This window comes from Heterodontus francisci, chromosome 4, assembly GCF_036365525.1.
Source record: "Heterodontus francisci isolate sHetFra1 chromosome 4, sHetFra1.hap1, whole genome shotgun sequence".
NCBI classification, from domain to species: Eukaryota; Metazoa; Chordata; class Chondrichthyes; order Heterodontiformes; family Heterodontidae; genus Heterodontus; species Heterodontus francisci.
The window spans coordinates 116,655,909-116,678,178 of record NC_090374.1 but is presented as its reverse complement, the minus strand read 5'-3'; the positions used below and the strand labels follow the sequence as shown (position 1 = coordinate 116,678,178).

At 46.1% G+C, this 22,270-nt stretch overlaps 1 protein-coding gene across 3 annotated transcripts in view; it reads left to right on the top strand.

Moving 5' to 3' along the window:
- LOC137369202 (uncharacterized) overlaps positions 1–22,270 on the top strand; it is a 267,684-nt gene that overhangs the window by 51,093 nt on the left and 194,321 nt on the right. For all 3 annotated transcript variants that reach the window (XM_068030014.1, XM_068030015.1, XM_068030016.1), the window contains exon 5: positions 21,931–22,016. In XM_068030014.1, coding sequence (XP_067886115.1) covers positions 21,931–22,016 — 86 coding nt within the window. The remainder of the gene's footprint in view (positions 1–21,930; positions 22,017–22,270) is intronic.

Here is a 22,270-nt window from a genome sequence, read left to right as displayed (position 1 = left end):
AATATTTAAACTTTCTGTTAAAGTCCTGTTGTAACAGTACCACCACTCAACTGGAGTACTATGCTACCCTAACTCCTCGTTCCATCTGCATCCAGGATTCACAACCCTCAAGGGTGTACCTGGCTTCTGTATAATCACTTTAATCGTTTTCCGCCCCATACTTGATCTTGAAAATGTCACTGTTTGTGTTTGATGGCTGGTGGACGTCACCTGGTCGGATATCCAGATGTTTGGCTTTCTGATCCATTCTTCCGTTCCTCCCTTTGGCAGTTGAACATACTGTCCTGGATGGAGATAGGTGCTGCGGTTCACGGTGACCATTGGGACCTCCCCTGCCACCGCTAGTACTTCTCCAAATACTGAACTCAGAACCCTGCAGAAATATCAATATTGGCTCCCGTTGTTCGGGTGGCCAGTTATGAATTCTCATGCATCTTTAACTTTGTATAGTGCTTCCATTTGCTTCCACCTTTCATATCTATAAGAGAGCACGTATCACCAGTCATAGTTACCTGATATGGTCTGTGCCACCTTGGGGCGAACCCGACTCGCTCCGGGTTGACTTTCACCATTACCTTGGTCCCCAACTGTGGGATTTTCTACTGTTCATTGGATTTGTCTGTTTCCATATCTATTACTGTCCATCTATCTCTGATCTCTCGCCTTAACTTGTGCAATTGTTTGCTCATTTCTCTTACAAATTCCCGCACCTTTTCCTTAAGGGGTCCCACATCCCCTCCACATGTTACGACCCCTTCGGGCAATTGCATGGCTCTACTGGTCATTAGCTCGAATGGGGTAAACCTGGTAGTCCTATTCGGGATCGCCCTGAGATGCATCAGGATGCTGGGCAGAACCTGTGCCCAGCCATTCCCGGTTTCCTGGATTGCTTTCACCAGGGAGGTCTTTAAGGTTCTATTCATTCTTTCCACCATTCCTGAACTTTGGGGATGGGAAGGGATGTAGAACTTCTGCTTGATCCCCATAAGTCTGCAGATCTCCTTTACTATCTTTCATGTAAAATGGGTGCCTTGATTAGAATCCATATGGGTGGGTACCCCCCAGCTGGGTTATGAGGTTACAAAGTTATGAGTGGCATGGACAGAGTGGATAGTCAGAAGCTTTTTCCCAGGGTGGAAGAGTCAGTTACTAGGGGACATAGGTTTAAGGTGCGAGGGGCAAAGTTTAGAGGGGATGTGCGAGGCAAGTTCTTTACACAGAGGGTGGTGAGTGCCTGGAACTTGCTGCCTGGGGAGGTGGTGGAAGCAGGTAAGATAGCGACGTTTAAGAGGCATCATGACAAATACATGAATAGGATGGGAATAGAGGGATACAGTCCCCGGAAGTGCAGAAGGTTTTAGTTTAGGCAGGCATCAAGATCGGCGCAGGCTTGGAGGGCCGAATGGCCTGTTCCTGTGCTGGACTGTTCTTTGTTCTTTGTTCTTTGGGTATTACTTCCTCTGCTAAGATCCTGGTGTGGCTGAACAGTCTTTGGTGGGAAAATGCCTCCACTCACCGGGTGAATTGGTCAATGATTACCAAGCAGTATCGCTTTCCCTTCAACACCGGGAGGGGACCTGTAAAGTAAATCTGAATATGCTCCCATCGTCCCTTCACTATTTGGGTATACCCAGAACCTAATGGGTATTTCTATTCCTCTCATTTCTAGTTGCACCCATTCACTCCTTTTGCGTCTATTCGTCCCCCTCCTACTTCTTGTATAATCATCATCTGGTCAGTTGTCGGGATGTCTTCGTTTGTGAGGGATATCAAGGCTCCTGTGTCCATTAACATTCTATAGTGCCGGCCCCCTAACACCGTGTTAATAAGCATTCTAGGATCCTCCAACTTCCCTTCCCCGGAGGCCGATGCTACATATTTTGGTTGTATGAGTTTCAGTAGGTTTGCCAAATCGTTTTTAGTCACAGGTTGTCAGTTCCTGCTCTGCCTGTTTCTCCCTGCCTTGGGCCACTACCTGCTCTGCCTCCTCCCTTTGCGCAATAATCCTTTTAAGATACGCAAACAAGAAATGCTGGAAATACTCAGCAGGTCTGGCAGCATCTGTGGAGAGAGAAGCAGAGTTAACGTTTCAGGTCAGTGACCCTTCATCAGAACTCCTTTTAAGGTGTCCAGTTTTCTTACAATTATCATATCTCGATTTTCCTGGGTTTGTCCCCTTTGGACACTCCCGGGCGAAATGGCTGGTCTCTTTACATCTGTAAAGACTGATTCAGCGACCGCCGCAACTGTCCTTGCTGCTACTTTTCCTTTACAAAGAACAAAGAACAAAGAAAATTACAGCACAGTAACAGGCCCTTCGGCCCTCCAAGCCTGCGCCGATCCAGATCCTCTATCTAAACATGTCGCCTATTTTCTAAGGGTCTGTATCTCTTTGCTTCCTGCCCATTCATGTATCTGTCTAGATACATCTTAAAAGACGCTATCGTGCCCGCATCCACCACCTCCGCTGGCAACGCGTTCCAGGCACCCACCACCCTCTGCATAAAGAACTTTCCACGCATATGCCCCCTAAACTTTTCCCCTCTCACTTTGAACTCGTGACCCCTAGTAATTGAATCCCCCACTCTGGGAAAAAGCTTCTTGCTATCCACCCTGTCTATACCTCTCATGATTTTGTACACCTCAATCAGGTCCCCCCTCAACCTCCGTCTTTCTAATGAAAATAATCCTAATCTACTCAACCTCTCTTCATAGCTAGCGCCCTCCATACCAGGCAACATCCTGGTGAACCTCCTCTGCACCCTCTCCAAAGCATCTACATCCTTTTGGTAATGTGGCGACCAGAACTGCACGCAGTATTCCAAATGTGGCCGAACCAAAGTCCTATACAACTGTAACATGACCTGCCAACCCTTGTACTCAATACCCCGTCCGATGAAGGAAAGCATGCCGTATGCCTTCTTGACCACTCTATTGACCTGCGTTGCCACCTTCAGGGAACAATGGACCTGAACACCCAAATCTCTCTGTACATCAATTTTCCCCAGGACTTTTCCATTTACTGTATAATTCACTCTTGAATTGGATCTTCCAAAATGCATCACCTCGCATTTGCCCTGATTGAACTCCATCTGCCATTTCTCTGCCCAACTCTCCAATCTATCTATATTCTGCTGTATTCTCTGACAGTCCCCTTCACTATCTGCTACTCCACCAATCTTAGTGTCGTCTGCAAACTTGCTAATCAGACCACCTATACTTTCCTCCAAATCATTTATGTATATCACAAACAACAGTGGTCCCAGCACGGATCCCTGTGGAACACCACTGGTCACACGTCTCCATTTTGAGAAACTCCCTTCCACTGCTACTCTCTGTCTCCTGTTACCCAGCCAGTTCTTTATCCATCTAGCTAGTACACCCTGGACCCCATGCGACTTCACTTTCTCCGTTAGCCTACCATGGGGAACCTTATCAAACGCCTTACTGAAGTCCATGTATATGACATCTACAGCCCTTCCCTCATCAATCGACTTTGTCACTTCCTCAAAGAATTCTATTAAGTTGGTAAGACATGACCTTCCCTGCACAAAACCATGTTGCCTATCACTGATAAGCCCATTTCCTTCCAAATGGGAATAGATCCCATCCCTCAGTATCTTCTCCAGCAGCTTCCCTACCACTGACGTCAGGCTCACCGGTCTATAATTACCTGGATTATCCCTGCTACCCTTCTTAAACAAGGGGACAACATTAGTAATTCTCCAGTCCTCCGGGACCTCACCCGTGTTTAAGGATGCTGCAAAGATATCTGTTAAGGCCCCAGCTATTTCCTCTCTCGCTTCCCTCAGTAACCTGGGATAGATCCCATCCGGACCTGGGGACTTGTCCACCTTAATGCCTTTTAGAATACCCAACACTTCCTCCCTCCTTATGCCGACTTGACCTAATACTGAAAGGGGATTGGAGGAAGAAATATGCAGACAAATGAGGGCGTTAAGTAAAACATATAGAATAATACCTGGGGAGTGCAGCCAGAGCCAATTCCGTGGCAACACGGGTGGCTCAGCTGCACAGTGGGGTACAGGGAAGACTGGAAGAGCCATAGTGATAGGTGATTCAATAGTCAGGGGAACAGACAGGCATTTCTGTGGCTGCAGACGTGAATCCAGGATGGTGTGTTGCCTCCCTGGTGCCAGGGTCAACAATGTCACTGAGCGGCTGCAGAGTATCCTGAAGAGAGAAGGTGAACAGCCAGCAGTCGTGGTCCACATTGTCCAAACAGTCAGAGGGAGATAGATAAGCAGACATGTAGGCAAATCTCTGAGAAGTGCAATAACAATAGGGCAGTAATAGTAAGGGATTTTAACTATCTCAATATTAACTGGGATAGTTTTAGTGTGAAAGGAATTGAGGGAACAGAATTCTAGTGGTGCATTCAGGAGAACTTTTTGGCCTGTCTGTAACAAGTCCAACAAGAGAGGGCGCAGTTTTAGGCTTAGTTTTAGGAAATGAAGATGGGCAGGTGGAAGGAGTGGCAGTGAGAGAGCATTTTGGTGGTAGTGAACATAATTTCGTCAGTTTTAATGTAATTATGGAAAAGGACAGTGATAGAACAGAAGTTAGAGTTCTCAATTGGGGCAAGGCCAATTTTACTAAACTGAGGAGTGATTTAGCAAAAGTGGACTGGAAACAGCTACTTGAAGGTAAATTAGTGTCAGAACAGTGGGAGGCAATCAAAGGGGAGATTCAAGGGGTTCAGGGTAAACATGTTCCCACAAAGAAAAGGGGTGAGATGGCCAAATCTAGAGCCCCATGGATGTCAAGGAGCTTACAGGGTAAGATAAGGCAGAAAAGAGAAGCTTATGTCTAACACTGAGAACTCAATACTACAGAAAACCGAGAGATGTATAAAAAGTGGAGAGGTGAAATCAAAAAGGAAATTAGGAAAGCAAAGAGAGGGCGTGAAAGAATATTGGCAAGCAAAATCAAGGTGAACCTAAAGATGTTTATCAATACATTAAGAGTAAGAGGATAACTAAGGAGAGAGTAGGGCCCATAAAAGACCAAAGAGATAACCTATGTGTAGGGGAGGAAGATGTTGGTATGGTTCTTAATGAATACCTTGCGTCTGTTTTCACAAAAGAGGGGGACAATGTATATATTGTAGTTAAGGAAGAGGGGTGTGAAGTACTGAATGTGATAAACATAGGGAGAGAGGAAGTATTAATGGGATTAGCATCCTTGAAAGTTAATAAATCACCAGCGATGGATGAAATGCACCCCAGGGTGTTAAAAGAAGCAAGAGAGGAAATAGTGGAAGGTCTGACCATCAGTCCTCACTGGATACCGGTGTGGTGCCGGAGGATTGGAGAACTGCTAACGTTGTACCTCTGTTTAAAAAGGGAGTGAGGGATAGACCGAATAATTACAGGCCAATCAGTCTAACCTCAGTAGTGGGCAAATTATTGGAATCCATTTGGAGAGACAGGATAAACTATCACTTAGAAAGGCACAGGTTAACCAAGAATAGTCAGCATGGATCTGACCAACTTGATCGAATTTCTGAAGTAACAAGGAAGATTGATGAGGCTAATGCAGTTGATGTGGTCTACATGGATTTTAGCAAGGCTTTTGACAAGGTCCCACATGGCAAACTGGTTAAAAGAATAAAATCCCATGGGATCCAGGGAAATGCAGTAAGGTGGATACAAAATTGGCTCAGTGACAGGAAATAAAGGGTAATTGTTGACAGGTGTTTTTGCGACTGGAGGGCTGTTTCCAGTGGTGTTCCGCAGGGCTCAGTACTGGGTCCCCTGCTTTTTGTGGTATAAATGATTTGGATGTAAATGTAGGGGGCATGATCAAGAAGTTTGCAGATGACACAAAGATTGGTCGTGTGGTAGATAGCGAGGAGGATAGCTGTAGGCTGCAGGAAGATATTGCTGGTCTGGTCAGATGGGCAGAAAAGTGGCAAATGGACTTCAACTTGGAGAAGTGTGAGGTGATGCATTTGGGGAGGTCAAACAAGGCAAAGGAATACACTATTAATGGGAAAATTCTGAAGCGTAGAAGAAGTCAGGGACCTTGGAGTGAATGTTCACAGATCCCTGAAGGTAGCAGGACAGGACGATAAGGTGGTTAAGAAGGCATATGGAATCCTTTCCTTTATTAGCCGAGGTATAGAATATAAGAGCAGGGAGGTTATGCTGGAACTGTATAACTCATTGGTTAGGCCACAACTTGAGGACTGTGTGCAGTTCTGCTCACCTCATTACAGAAGGGATGTAATTGCACGAGAGAGGGTAGAGAGGAAATTTACGAGGATGTTGCCAGGACTGGAAAAATGCAGCTATGAGGAAAGATTGGATAGGCTAGGGTTGTTCTCCTTGGAACAGAGAAGGCTGACGGGAGATCTGATTGAAATGTACAAAATTTTGAGGGACCTGGATAGAGTGAAGGTGAAGGGCCTATTTACCTTAGCAGAGAGGTCAGTGACTAGGGAGCATAGATTTAAAGTGATAGAAAGATTAGAAGGGAGTTGAGGAAATCTTCTTTCACCCAGAGGGTGGTGGGAGTCTTGAACTCACTGCCTGAAAGGGTGGTTGAGGCAGAAACCCTCAATTCATTCAAAAGGAGTCTGGATATGCACCTCAAGTGCTGTAATGCGCAGGGTTAAGGACCAAATGCTGGAAAGTGGGATTAGAATGGGTGGATCGTTTTTTGGCCGGCACAGACACAGTGGGCCAAGCGGCCTCTTTCTGCGCCTTAAAATTTCTATGATTCTAATAATCATGGGGGTTTCAACTACCCCAATATTAATTGGACAGAAGAGGTCGATAAAGATGATAAGAGAATGGAGTTTCTACAATGTGTACAGGGGTTCTTTCTAACCCAATATGTAAAAAGCCCAACAAGGGAATATCTGCTATTGAATCTAGTAATGGGGAATGAATCAGAACAGATAAGAGAAGTAAAAATAGGGAACATAGAGGCAATAGTGACAGTAATATATTACGCTTTAAGTTGAAAATAGGGAAGGACATATGTTTGATGAAAAACCAGGCTAATAGATTGGAGAAAAGCTGATTTGGAGGGCTGAGAATAGAACTTGGGAAAATAAAATGGGCAACGATATTGTATTGGCAAACAAAGCTCTGGAACAAGAGTGGCACAGTGGCGCAGTGGTTAGCACTGCAGCCTCACAGCTCCAGCGACCTGGGTTCGATTCTGGGTACTGCCTGTGTGGAGTTTGCAAGTTCTCCCTGTGGCTGCGTGGGTTTCCTCCGGGTGCTCCGGTTTCCTCCCACATGCCAAAGACTTGCAGGTTGATAGGTAAATTGGCCATTATAAATTGCCCCTAGTATAGGTAGGTGGTAGGGAAATATAGGGACAGGTGGGGATGTGGTATAATATGGAATTAGTGTAGGATTAGTATAAATGGGTGGTTTTTGGTCGGCACAGACTCGGTGGGCTGAAGGGCCTGTTTCAGTGCTGTATCTCTAAACTAAACTAAACTAAACAACAATGGGAAATGTTTAAAACAGTGTTCAAAATAGTGCAGGAAAAATAAATTCCGCTTAAAGGAAAGAACAAACTAAACACAAATGAGACTCCATGGATGAATAAAGACATAAGGGAAAGAGGCATACATAATGTGCATAGACTGCAGAGGAGTGCATGTTAAAAGAGAATCCAAAGAGATTCAGAGAGAGATTTTAAAAATAATTAGGAAGGTAAAGAGGAACTTTGAAATTAAATTATCAAGGAACAGAAAACAAGCATTGTAAAATATATTACAGGCATGTCAATAAAAAAAGGATGGGTTGGGGATAGGACCATTAAGGGATAAACAGGATAATACCACAGGTAACGATATGAAGATGGCAGATATATTAAATAATTATTTCACTTCAGTACTTAATACTTAACAGAGAGATAGAACAGGTAGACATAACATTGAATGCAGAGCTAAGTAATGAGATAAGTGCATTTAAAATATAAAAAGGGGATGTAAAGAATAAACTAATCAGATTCAAAGAGGATCAAGCCCTGCCCTGGTCCAGATGGATTATATCCACACATTTTCAAAGAATCTAGGGAAGAGCTAGCTGAGGTATTACTACACATATTTAGTAATTCCTTAGAAAAAGGTGTAGTACCAGTGGACTGGTGGATAATTAACATAATTCCTATAATTAAGAAAGGGGACAGAACATGTCCAGGGAATTACAGACCAGTCAGCTTAACATTGGTGGTAGGAAAAATAACGGAATAAAGGAGAGAATAGAACATCTAGAAAAGAAAAATATAATAATGAATAGTCAACATGGATTTCAAAAGGGAAAATCTTGCTTGAGCAACCTTACTGAGTTTTTTGAGGAAGTAACAAAGAGAGTAGACAATCGTAATGCTGTAGATGTAATTTATCTGGATTTTCAGAAAGTCTTTGATAAGATGCTCCATAATAGACGAATGAATAAGGTTCTAGAATGCCGAGTCAGGGGACTAGTAGCAGGATGAATTGCTAGCTGGCTTCAAGACAGAAAGCACAGAACAGGAGTAAGGGTAGTTATTTAGAGCATCAGAAGGTGGGAAGTGATGTTGTGAAGGATCAGTGCTGGGATCATTGCTGTTCACAATTTACATTAATGATTTCGACTTTGGAATCAAAAACACAATTATTTGCAGATGACATCAAAATTTGGAGGGGGATAGTCAATACTGAGGAGGACTGCAATAAATTACAGGAAGACATTAATAAACTTGCAGAATGGGCAAATAATTAGCAAATGAAGTTCATCAAAGATAAATGTGAGATAGTACATTTTGGTAGGAAGAATAGGAAGGTCACTTATTACTTGGAAAGGGCGAGTCTAGGTGGGGCAGAGGAGCAAAGGGATCTTGGAGTACAAATACACCAATCACTAAAAGTTGCACCACGGGTTAGCAAGGGCATAAAAAAGGCAAACTGAACACCAGGCTTTATTTCTAGAGATATAGAATTGAAAAGTAGGGAAGTTATGCTAAAGCTGTATGAAACCTTGGTTATTCCACATTTAAGAATACTGCATGCAGTTCTGGTTGCCATATTATAAAAAAGGATATAGGTCACTGAAGCGGGTGCAGAGAAGATTAACAAGGATAATATCAGCAATGTGTGGGTATACATATAAGGAAAGGGTGAAAGAAGAAGGCTGTGGGGTGACCTGATAGAGGTCTTTAAAATTATGAAAGGTTTTAATAGAGTGGATACAGAGAGAATGTTTCCAGTTGTGGGGAAGAGCATAACTGGAGGCCATCAATATAAGATTGTCACTAAGAAATCCAATAGTGAATTCAGAAGAAACTTCTTTACCCAAAGTGTGGCAAGAAGGTGGAAATCACTATCACAGGTAGTGGCTGAAGTGAATTGTTTAGATGCATTTAAGGGGAAGCTAGACTAGCATACGAGGAAGAAGGGAATAGAGAGTTACGATGATATATTTAGATGAGGAAAGATGGGAGGAAGCTTGAATGGACCATAAATGTCGGCATAGACTGGTTGGGCCGAATGGCCTGTTTCTGTGCCGTATATCCTATGTAATCCTATGAACATATTACTACCCAATTGCACCAGATCCTTGCCCATTTTCCTTGCATCCACCCAATTTCCAACCATCATTTCTGCATGATCTTGGAAGCACCTTCATAAGTTGGGTGGATGTATTTAAATGAAAGGATAATGGTGTTGTATGTCCCATTTTCTGTCATTATCACCTCGTTAATACTCCATGCAAATTATCTATGTAAATAGTGTTGCCACAGAAATGGAATGAGTGAATTTAAAAAGCTCAGCATGCTTTTACAAGGATTCGCTGACTGTTATTTCCTCAGTTCATTCTGCTTTTTTGTTTCTTCACTATAAACAATGCTTCACCAAACACCGTCTGTTGTGGGACTTACACGCTGGGGATGCCATGCGGGTACCTTTCTCAAGAGGACGTGCCGGGAGGGAGTGCCTCGCAAGGCGTGCCAGAAGCGGCTGGCGTTTCAGTGCGCCCCAGCAGAGCGGCGCTAGGCCTTGAGATGAAATTCTCGCCCGTGGGGTTTAATCGGGGCAACGGAGGTCATAACTTTCCTTTTGCAGCCCTATAGGATTCCAATTACCAGAGTCCGGAGGCACCTCAATTAACCCAAAACTAGTGCAGCTAAATTTGGAAATCTGCAGGAACAGAGTGGGAACAGAGTTCCATTCTGTTTGCCCGCTCCATTCGTGCCAAGTGGGGAGAGTTGAAAATTCTCCCTTTATCATTTTTTTTACTAAACTAGCTTTTGGTAAAAATTACTCATTAGGCATTCTGGCTGCCCAAACATCAGGAAATTTCAGAATCAAATAAGTTGATATATTAAGCTGACAATATCTACTTTATGTAAACAAAGTGACTCCTGACAATGCAGCCCAGCGCTGACGTCATCAGAGTGCTCCCAGCTTCGCACATGCGCAGAACAGACTCTTGCTGTCTTTATGGTGCTGTGCATGCACAGCCTCCGTCAGCACCCAGCTTGCCAGGACTAATTTGCACATGTCCGCGAAAATGTCATTCGTCGCTCGTCGCCCCAGCTTCGCCACTTCTCCCCACTCGGCTGCTCACTCCCCAATTCACCCACCCCCCCCACACCTACCTGTGGGCCACTCACTTGTGGCCTCGCCCATTCCACCCTTCTGCTCTGCCTCCACTCCCTGCTCCCTCCTGCTTCTGGTCCCTGCTCCCTCCCGCTTCTGGTCCCTGCTCTCTTCTGCTTCTGGTCCCCGCTCCCTCCCATTTCTGCTCCCTGCTCCCTCCCACAATCGCTGCCTTTCTTCACCGCATGGGGGAAGCGGGGAAGAGAGAGAGTGACAAGATAGGCAGGGGAGGGGAGGGAGCGGGGAACAAGCGGCCGAGGGGGAAGAAGTGGCGAGGCCACGGATTCCGTTGAATTGCACACACAATCCCGCATGTGCAGCTATCCTGGAGCTGCTGTCTTGGCCTGGTAAACATTGGAGAGGTCTCAGTGTGTTTTACAGACTCAGTAATGACCCAAAGATTCCATTTCCAGCCAGATACACTTAAAATTCTCATATTAAAACAAAATGTCCATTGAATTTAGGTTTATGAAACAATAACTAGACGAAAAACCAAACTAGTTGTTTTATATCGGCACAGGTTGAAACACAAAGCTCACTAAAGAGATGCTCGATCAAGTTGTGGATATGGCTCTTGTTACAACACAGAAGAGGCTCTCTGCCGGTGTTCATGCTGAACACAAGCTTGCAGGCTTTATCTGTTTCAACTTCCAAAATGTTAGAAATCTCTTTTTAAAATGTCCATCTGTTTAAAATTTGGGTTTTGTCCAGAAATAATCGTCAATATAATTAATTAAACAACCCGTGAGGGAGCGGGGAGCAGAGGAAGAGCAGAGGGGAGGAAGCGGCAAGGCCGCGAGCGAGGGCCCACAGGTTGGGGGGGGTGGGTGGTGGTGATGCGGGGAGCGAGTAGAGCAAGCGGCGAGCAGACGGGCGCGGGAGGTAGCGGCAAAGAGAAGCGCGATGACAGAGGTAGCGGGGTACAGTTGGGGGTGGGATGGAGGTGGCGATCGCCTTTTGGTTTTATTTGTTTTTGTTTTTGTGATAAATTGAGCAATGCCATCTTTGCTACTGGCAGCTGCCAAAAAAGTCAGAGACGGTGACGTTTCAGTGCATGAGACTGTATTTGCACATGTGCAAGTGCTGTGCCACCTAGTGGTTGCATTGTCAGCAAGCGCAGTCTTATGTAAATAGGTCCATTGTGTGCCAAAGCAATGTTCTTGGATTGATGAAAGGCAGGAATTAGAGGAGCAGTCTGCTGATACTGCTCTGGCAGGCTTGAAATTAATTGTATTTCAAGTACTCAGGAATCATGTACACCCGTGCGCTTCCATGATAGATTTGTCAAAGAATGAAAGGAATATTTTGTTTAATGCACAGCAGGTTAACAAGTGAACACTGCAAATTAGCAATTTGATTTAGATTCGAACTAAAAATGATACCAGCCCAGATTTTCCCACAAAAGTAGTATTATTACTTCTGCCCACCTGAATGGATTAGCACTGACTCTGTTTAAGTTTCTGGGTTGGCATGAATGCATCAGGATGTCACACAGCTCAACAGGCTGATGCAATGCCAAGATACTTAACTTGGACTGTGCATTTCCAGGCAACATATTCGTAGATCACTCAGCAAGCAAAAGGCGTTAAGCTGTGATATGGGCTCTATACTCGCGTTCCTTAAAGGGCCAGTCACCCAAATTGCAGGTAAATTCATTTTTAAGAACTCCTGCTTTTGCAAAGTATCTGGAAGTACTCTGAAGTATTTTTTGAAGTGGTGGTAAATTCCTGGATTTGCCAGCGAGTGTTGCTGCACCCTCACAGGAATGCCAGAGGAGTAGGTGATCTGTCCACACAAAGGCTGCAACAGGTATGAGGGTAGCAATCGCAGTGCTTCTGTATCTGCAGCATGACAGGGAGATGGAGCAGAGACTGTGCAAATGGGAACCTCTGCCATACCCTCTGCCAAGTTGGAGCCGGACTCCTCCATGCTCCTTGACAGTGACAAGAGGCAATCTGACAGGCCAGGTAATGCACCCAGTATCTTGATGTGCATGCCTATCAGCGTTCTCCTTCATGCCTCCCCATCAAGGTCATCTTCTGAGTTTACTGGAGCAGAAGCTGACTGTGACCTTGCCCTCCGGTGAGCTGGCAAACAAACCATCCTTTCTCCCTGGCCTGGCAGAAGCTCACTTTTGCTTGGATGTCTTACCTCATGTTGATCCCAACTCTATTCTTGCCTCCAAGGTAAGTGCATTGTCAGTATCTGAGTTTCTGGTTGTGAGTGTCAAATCAAAAGTGACAGGGCCTGTTCATTAGTGCTGTGCTGTTGCTCTCTCTTCCTCCTTGCAAGGCAGCAGTTCTTGGATGTCTGAAATCAGGAAATCAGAAGGAGAAGGTTGGTGTGAGGGAAAGAGGGTGAGGTTTTAAGCAAGAGGTCCATGGTCACACCATCTGTAGCTTACTCATCATGCCAGATAGCCTGATGAGAGTGTGCTGGGAGTTGAGAAGAGGCATAAGATGGGAACCTATCATCATCCTCAATCTACTCAGTGACGCTGGATGCCACAGGCTCCGTCACAGTCGAATGCTGAGAATCATTTCCTCCAAAGGGCTCAAGAGATGCAGCTGTCCTTGACCCCTGCCTAATGGTTCTTCTCTGCTCTCTTCTATCGTGTGCCAACTTGTCCTGAAAAAGAGAGGGCAGTATGTCAGTGATTGTGTAGTATTGTGTTTGGGTGATGTGTTTGTCACATCTGAATAGCTGGAGGTATGCAGAGGCAGCAAGAAGTGGGTGTGAGGCTGGAAGCATTGGTAGGTGTGTGAGGTTGAGGTGGAGTATCTGGATGTTAGGTGTGAATCCTGAGTGCCAGGAAGGTGCTTCTAGGTGAGTGATGGGGTGTGGTGCATTGAGCATCATGAGAGGTTGGTGGTGTGGTGCGCAGGAGATATGTGATGATGCATTCACTGACCTTGACCAACCACGTGAGGCCATTAGATCTCTTGTCGCACTGCTGCCACGTTCTTGGGTCCAGACTCAGGGAGCTGACCTCCCTGGCCACCTGTTCTCACTCCCTTCTGAGCCCTGCGGGACCATAGGGTCTCTTCTACTGCCCACCTCCACCGCTAATGGCTCAAATACCGTATCTATCATCCTGGAACGCTCTGTCTGTTTTGGTGTTCAATTAAAATTCCTTTTAAATTCTGGCAATATTATTTAGTACAATGTCCCTTTAAGAGGGACAGCTAGCCTTCAAGAGGAACAGGTTGACTGTGTCATGTGCACTCAGCACAGTGCATTTTGGCGTCCTGCTGAGCGCAGAGGCAGCTGGCAGCACAAAGAGGAAGTCAGCAGTGAGGAACCAGCCCCACACTCCAATCATGATAGTGAGGTGGGAGCACCAAGTTTGTGTGCTGACCACTTCTAATCGAACCGGCGCAGGCAGGACGGGAATTGTGACCCCTGTGCCCAAAAAAGGGGCAGGTGAAATTTTAGCCGCATATCTCCTCCTTCCCACCACTAATCTGCAAGCCCTTGTCCTTTTACCCTTCCCCTGCTGACAGCTACTCTGTGTCCTGCTCCCTTCTTTTCCACGTGGGAAGTGGGATGCTGCCATTTAGGTGAGGTCCAGTGGTTAACATTGCCGTGGTCTCTTGCTACTTATGGTGGACAGGAAATTAACTAACCAGAGTGGTTTCCTGGATAAAAACCCACCCCAAGTTAAAGTCCACCCCACAATTCCTGTTTTTTGTTAATTGTGAATGTAGCCATGAGTAAATAGTGGAATTTCACCATTTTATTTTATTTTTCTTTATTAAGCTTATTGACAGAATTTCAACTCATGTTCTTCCATCATTTATTGAAATCCATCTGAACTTAAAACAGTTTATTTTAAACTCAAGTTCCATAATTTTTTGGCGGATCCAAAATAATGCCCTGCAAGCAATAAATTAGTCACTGGCATTGTGCTAAGTTATTCAACACTCTTAAAATGATGGCTACTCCTCCAGCATGAAATTGACAAGTGCATTCCAGTGTCTGAAGTTCCCTAACCAAATTATCTCAGCCTCTGGTTTCTGAACCATGATTTGAGCTTGCGGGCTTAAAGGGACTTAGTTCCACATGAGCAGAATAATACATTGAATGTTACAGTCTATAACGGTCCTATCTTTATAAATAAATTCCCTTCAGCTGACATATCATGAGCAATACCATGAGAAATCCCTTATTTCATTTTTTAAAAATTCTCTTTTATAAAAACAATTCTATTTTATTCATTTGTGGGATGTGAGTGTCGTTGGCAAGGCCAATGGGCTGGATTATGTGCTCAGCCTGAAGGAGGGTTTTATGGTCAGGGGTGGGGGGGAGGTGGCCAGAGAATTGGAGCAGAATTGTCCACCATGGAACCCGGTGCTGTCATGCTGGGTTCCGATCTTCTCAGAGGTGACTAAGTTCCGTGGCAGCAACTCCACTGCTCTGCAATGGAACCATACTTTAAATATCTTAAATAGCATCTTGCATTAATTGGAATGCAATTCGCCACGATCCTACCAGCCATTCGCAATCTTATGCATGACATGCGGTACTCACATGCCTTCACTTTCCCATCCTTGAAAAGCTAGCGCTACTGAGGCGCGAGTGGACACTGTTGGGGGGTGCAGGGAGGAAGCTCTGAAAGTGTATACACTGTTTGGTGGGGTTGTTGGGGGCGGGGTGGTTGCTGCTGAACTAGGAATCTGTATAGGCTGCTTTTGTCAGGGGTCCAGTGCAAGCAACTCAAATGGTATTCCAATGGTCATGATGGCTCGCACTTCTTTGAAGGTTGTGTGGGCAACGTCAGTCTATACCATAGAGCTCATGTCGGCATACTGCTGAAGCAGGAATTAACAAAAATCTCTGCCTAAATAGGTGTACTTGACCTTTTGAAGGAACCCAAAGTTATCAGGAGCATACAGATGCGTATGATTTTCCCTGTGTTCCTGGATCCCCTTACTGTGATGAGGCATCTCCGCCGGAGGCAGGCCCAAGAAGCAGGTGCGGCTCAAGAGGCAGCTCCCAGATGGGGCAGCAGCAGCCACCAAGGCACAACGGAGCCCAGAGAAGCCAGCGAGTCTATAGGACTCGGATGACATGCCGCCAGCTGTCTGTGTGCCCATGTCAGAGATGACTATGGATGACCAGAGAGGCTGTCACACACCTCTACGCGCTGTTGAATGATGATTTGCAACCAATACGTTTTGGTGGTCACCCTACGCCTGTGGCCCTAAACTTCTAAGCCTCTGGATCATTCCAGGGATCGACTTGCGACATGTGTGGGGTCTCTCAATCCGCGGTGCACCGCTGCATTAAGGAGGTGACCGATGCACTGTTCAGGAGGGCCGGCGACTATGTCTGCTTCAGGACTGACCCTGAGAGTCAGGCTGAGAGGGCCATTGGATTTTGGCCATTATGGGATTCTCACAGGCGCCAGGGAATCGACTGCACGCATGTGGCCATCAAGGCTCCCATGGACCAACCAACCAAAGGGGTTTCATTCCATCAATGTCCAACTAGTTTACGACCACAGAAAACGCTTCCTACAAGTGTTTCCCTGCCTCCTGGGCAGCTGCCATGACTCGTACATACTGTGTCAGTTCCAGGTGCCACTGCTTTTCACTCCCCCCCACTCACCTTCAGGGGTGGATTCTTGGGAATAAGGGCTACCCCTTGATGACATGGCTTCTATCACCAGTGAGGAACCCCACAAATGATACTGAAGAGCGCTATAACGCCTGTCACAGTTCCACCTGAGCAACCATCGAGCAGACCATTGGTATGCTGAAGATGCGCTTCCGCTGCCTCAATAGATCTGGTGGAACTCTTCAGTAAGCACCAGACAGGGTTGGGCGCATTGTTGTAGTCTACTGCATTCTACACAACATTGCAGTACAGAGTGGGGGAGGCCTTGCAAGATGAAGAAGTATGGGAGCGTGAGACATCCTCTGACGATGAGGACACAGAGGGCACACAAACATGAGCATGCATGGGAACTCAGAGCAGTGATGGAGGCCTGACATGGTGAGCAGCGTGCAAGGGAGGCAAGGCAGAGACTGATAACTGGGCACTTCCAGAATACGTGAACTTGAATAATTTCGTTTGGTAACAAAACTCACCATCTTGCATGTAGTCTCAAGTGGTCTGCCTCCGTAACATCTGTCTCTCCAGCATGACTAGCAGCAACAAACTGAGCCATTGACCATGTGACATCGTTCGTGCAGTTACACATCATGCATATTAGCATGGTAATGATGTCAGTGGTCACATAGGCAGTACTGTAAGGCTTATGGTGCAATTGAAAGACACATAATCACTCCATGGTGGAATATGGTTTTCAGACAATAAAGGCTGATGCTTGGCAAGGAGACACATTTACTTAAAGTGCACCATAACATCTTACCCATGAATACATATATGTATCAAGGTGTCTTTTTAATACATTTGCGGGTGCTCCTTCGCGGTTTTACATCTGCGCTGGCAGCTGGAATGGAGGCAGGCTGTTGATCAGGATGCCCCTTGGTCTGGGATGTTTTTGGCCGTCATCCTCTGGGTTCCTGAGGCCTGGAGGGCTCCGGCTACCTGAAGACTTCCTGCACCAGTGCAGGACTGTCCTCAGGTGTTGCGGCTGCTGGAGCTGGACTCACTGGCGGAGGGGCTGAGGAGCCATGTCCATACTCGAATCACCCTGAGGGGAGACCCCAGCTGTTGAGTGCAGCCTCTTCTCCTCCCTCTCAAGGCCTGTTGGAACTTCTCTGTTCTCCAGAGAAGGACCAGGAGCGGGAAATCTCTCCATGCTCCTGGTCCTTCTCTCGCTCTGCCACTGCTGAATTGAAGTCATGGCCAAGGCGAGGTTTTGCAGGTCATGGAGCATTTATGGAATGTGGCTCTCCATGACAGTCACCAATCTCTCCATGGATGAAGCCAGGAACTCACATGCCTGGGACATAGCAGCGATCATGGCATGGATGGACTCCTCCATCGTCTGTTGAAGGCTGTGCATGGCCTCTGGCATCTCCGTCAGATGTTGCCTTACCCCTCTCTGCAACTGCAGCATGTCCTGTGCTGTCGACACCAGAGGCTCATCATCATTCTGGGGCTGAGCATAGGCCTGGCCACCCACAGTCCTCCGACTGTCAGTGGCCTTGGCTATCTCAGCCTCAGTCAGCTGCTCGGGCGTGTGTGTGGTGCTCTCACCAGCTTGAGACTCTGAATCTAATGCCGATTCGATACCCACCAAGGTAAGAGTATCAGCGCTCGTGGAGAGTGCAGGAGTGTCATGGGATGGTGCATCCTCTAAGTGTAGCTCATCCTCAGAGGTTGCCGTCATTCCCTCAGTGTCTGCAAGCGCCTCCCTGCAAGATACAATGTGAAGAACAGACATTTAGGTGTTATGGTACATATGTTGCATTGAAGACTGCCTAGTGTTTGCATATGAAATGTAATTACAAATCATTCTGTGTTTGGCAACAATCACTCTCTTCATCTGGGACCCCGAGTTTGACGTCCGATATGGCACGTGCTCCTGGGCTCCCGACTAACTCCAGTGCCTCCACTTCGGCCTGTGGCAGAGGCAATAGATCGAGCACCCATCCACTGGTCCTGGACACCTTCCTATTTTTGTGGGTTGTCTTCTCCTGAAAGATTAAAGATGCAGTTGCTGTTAAGTTCCAAATGTCTCTACAGTACATCAAAGCTAACATGGGCCTCTCTTCTGCACCTGGGGGATGTCGCTGCTCTCATAATGACTCAAACTGTCATGGGTCTAAACTGGACTAAGATAGAAACGAGGGAGACTGGTCTCACTTATGCAGTCAGTAATCAGCTATCATTATGATATGACCCTCCTATCATTGGAGTGGCTGTGTCAACCATGCGTCTTTACGCTTGTGGGCAAGCAGATCACAGCAAGCCACGTGGAACCACGCAACTTAGCTTGGCCCAATGTAGGAGGCCGTTGACCTACGACTTAAGATGGGTGACCCCATGGCAGCTAATCACCTCTGCGATTTCCGTCCAGGCTTTCTTGGTCAGGCGGGAGGACCTCTTCTTGCCTTCGCTGGGGAAGAGGACCTGCCACTTTTGCCTTGCAGCCTGGAGGAGAAACAGCAGGGAGGCGTCACTGAACCATGGGGCCACCCTTGTTCTTATGTCCGCCATGTTGGAAATGGTGCCTGGGGGGGATGTTTGTTGAGATGCAAAATGAATCCAAAATGAAGAAGTTTTGCTGAAATGATCTGCCGTTGAATGAAAGGTGAGTAAATGCAGGGCTGGCAGCCTTTTAAAGATGGTACCAGCACCTGATCCAACATTAGGTGATGCCGTTCACAGCGTCCCCAATGTCGCCCCCGCCACATGATTGGGGAAGACGGCCGCTGTCATTATGGTATGTGGCCACCCACCACGTAATAATGGCGAAGGTCATGTGTGGGATGGGTGACATTTTGCACACCCACCAACGCTCCCAGTGGCACAACTACAAAATCCAGCACAGTAGTTTTTGCCCATCCCTAATTGCCCTTCAGAAGGTGGTGTTGAGCCATCTTCTTGAACTGCTGTAGTCCATGTGGTGTTGGTACACCCACAGTGCTGTTAGGGAAGCAGTTCCAGGATTTTGACCCAGTGGCAGTGAAGGAACAGCAATATATTCCAAGTCAGGATGGTGTGTGACTTGGAGGGGAACTTGCAGGTGGTGGTGTTTCCATGTGTCTGCTACTGTTGTCCTTCTAGGTGGTAGAGGTCGTGGCTTTGGAAGGCGCTGTTGCAGGAGGCTTGACAAGTTGCTGCAGTGCATCTTGTATATGGTACACACTGCGACCCACGGTGTGCCAGATGGAAGGAGTGAATGTTTAAGGTAGTGGATGGGGTGCCAATCAAGCAGGTGGTGGACAGGCTTTGGGGAGTGAGGAGGTAACTTATGTGTCACAGAATACCCAACCTCTTGTAGCCATGGTATTTATGTGGCTAGTCCAGTTAGGTTTCTGGTCAATGGTGATCCCTAGGATATTGCTGGTGAGGGATTCAGCGATGGTAATGCCATTCAATGTCAAGGGGAGGTGGTTAGAATCTCTCTCGTTGGAGATGGTCACTGTCTGGTGATTGTGTAGCATGAATGTTACCTGCCACCTATCATCCCCAGCCTGAATGTGGTCTAAGTCTTGCTGTATGAGGGCACAAACTGCTTCATTATCAAGGAGTTGTAAATGGAGCTGCACTCTGTGCAATCAGCAGCCGAACAGCCCCACTTCTGACCATATGATGGAGGGAAGGTCACCGATGAAGCAACTGAAAAAGAATTGGGCCTAGGACACTACCCTGAGGAACTCCTGCAGTGATCTGTTGGGGCTGAGATGATTGGCCTCCAACAACCACAACTGTCTTTGTGCTAGGTATGACTCCAGCCAGTGGTGAGTTTCCCTCCTGATTCTCATTGACTTCAATTTTGCTCCTTGATGCCACATTCAGTGAAATGCTGCTTTGATATCAAGGGTAGTCACTTTCACCTCACCTCTTGAGTTCAGCTCTTTTGTCCATATTTGGGCCAAGGTTGTAATGAGGTCTAGAGCCGAGTGGCCCTGACGGAACCCAAGCTGAGAATTAGTGAGCAGGTTATTGGTGAGTAAATGCCACTGGATCGCACTTTTGACAACGCCTTCCATCATTTTGCTGGTGATTTAGAGTCGACAGACAGGGTAGTAATAGGCTGGATTGAATTGTCCCGCTTTTTGTGCACAGGACATACCTGGGCAATCTTCCACTTTGTCAGGTGGATAATGTATTCAAAATAGTTACACCAGCTAAAATTCTATGTTTAGCTCAGAGAGAACACCCAACAAAAGAAGATTAATGTTAACAGCAAAAAGTTTGAAGGACTGTGCCTTTATTCAAGTTATGACAGAAGTTCTGAATAAGATTCCTGAATTGAAAAATGTAAGCAGAATATTTTAATTACAATAGATGAGCACTTGAAATGCCAGAGCATACAAGGCTACGGGCCAAGTTCTGTAAAGTGGGATTAGAATAGAAAGGTGTTTGATGGCTGGCACGGACACAATGGGCCGAAGGGCCTGTATAACTCTATGACTCTAATAAGTAATGCTGCAGAGATACTTGATCAGGAAGGAAATATGCAAATTAGTTAAATAATTTTTCAAGGTTTCTTTTTCTTGGTCCTCACTTTAAGAACCTGCATTGATAAATAGTTTTGATATATTTCTAATTAGCTTTGTTAGGTAAGGGATCTTCTCCCCAGGCGCAACCTCCCCCCCCCACCACCAACACCCCATGTAAATTGTAGTGTTTTTGACCCCGATATTGGCGGACTGGTTTGTCAAGCTGGCATAGGAATTTCGATCAAGAAACCCGGAAGTCTGTATTTCCCCACATGCTGTGGAGTTTTGACTCCACAAGGTGCGTCTTTTTTTATTGACAGGATCTCCTTTCAAAATTCTGTCGATTGAAGTCTTGGCTTCCAATTGGGTGGGGAACACTGCGGAGCAGGCTGCAGGAGCAGGTAGGGAACCTGCAGCTGCTAGTGGGGCTGTGGCTGGGGGGTGGGGTCCAATCCTTGACCCCGGTGGGAGCTCCGATCCCTGACCCCAAGGGGCGGTTCCATCCTGGGGAGGACCAGTCCCTGACTGGCAGGGAAGCAGGTAACTTGGTGGGTGGGGTGGGGAGCAGTCCTTCTCCTCCTGGTCTTTGCTTCCTTCGAGCTGCTGGGTTTTCTGAGGCCTGGGAAACTCCATTAGCCAGAGTTAAACCTATAAAACAGCCTCAGTATGTTAGTTAAGTGGCCAATCCGCCTCCTGGGAGTGGGCTGGCTGCCTGGCCCCTGTCTCACCTCGTTAAACCTGGAGGCTGGCGGGTTGGACAGGTTCAGATCATATTTCAGATTTTAAATTTTTTTATATCTCACCTAGCTCCCAACCTACCCATTTTTGGGGTTAAAATTACCACCTTTATTTCTGAGAACAATTTTATATATTAATTTTGTCTACTTGCGTGAGACAGAAAGATAGCATTATTTCAATGAAACATCTCATTGTGCCTCAGCAGATCTTTTACAAACTTCTTTCCAATTTTTTTTAGTGCAATTTTGCATTCCAGCCTCGCTCCCGTACCCTGGTACTCGAATTTGAAATTGTACCCTGCAACTTATTGTGAGCCATGATGTCTGAGATCCACTGGTTTCTAAAAATAATTTGATGTACATTCTGCCTGTATGCAGACATTCTACACAATGCTACATTTGTTGAATGGAAATCAAATTGTCTCACAGAAAACTCCATAAGAGTAATTTTAAGAATAAAATTATTGTTTTATCTCCGTAGGTCAAGAAATACAAATCGACCACAATCAGCTGATGACTGTCAGAAATCCAGTAAGAGCACACTCCTGCATGACGGCCCTTCAGCTGGTATGAGCTTACAACATTGGGGGAATTGTTATCTCAAGCTCATTTTTGTTGCAGTATTTCTAGAGCTTCACTTGAGAGGCAAGGCAGGTCCTGTGCTTGGAATAGATAAGAAGGGAGCATTCCCAGTGTTCCATCTCAATTTTCAGTGGTTTCATACAAAAGGCGTTTCAGTGGTTTCATACAAAAGGCGCCCATTTCTAGTGGTTCCCTGAAAAGCTGGCAGGGACCTGGTGCTTGGAAACCACCTTAAGTTG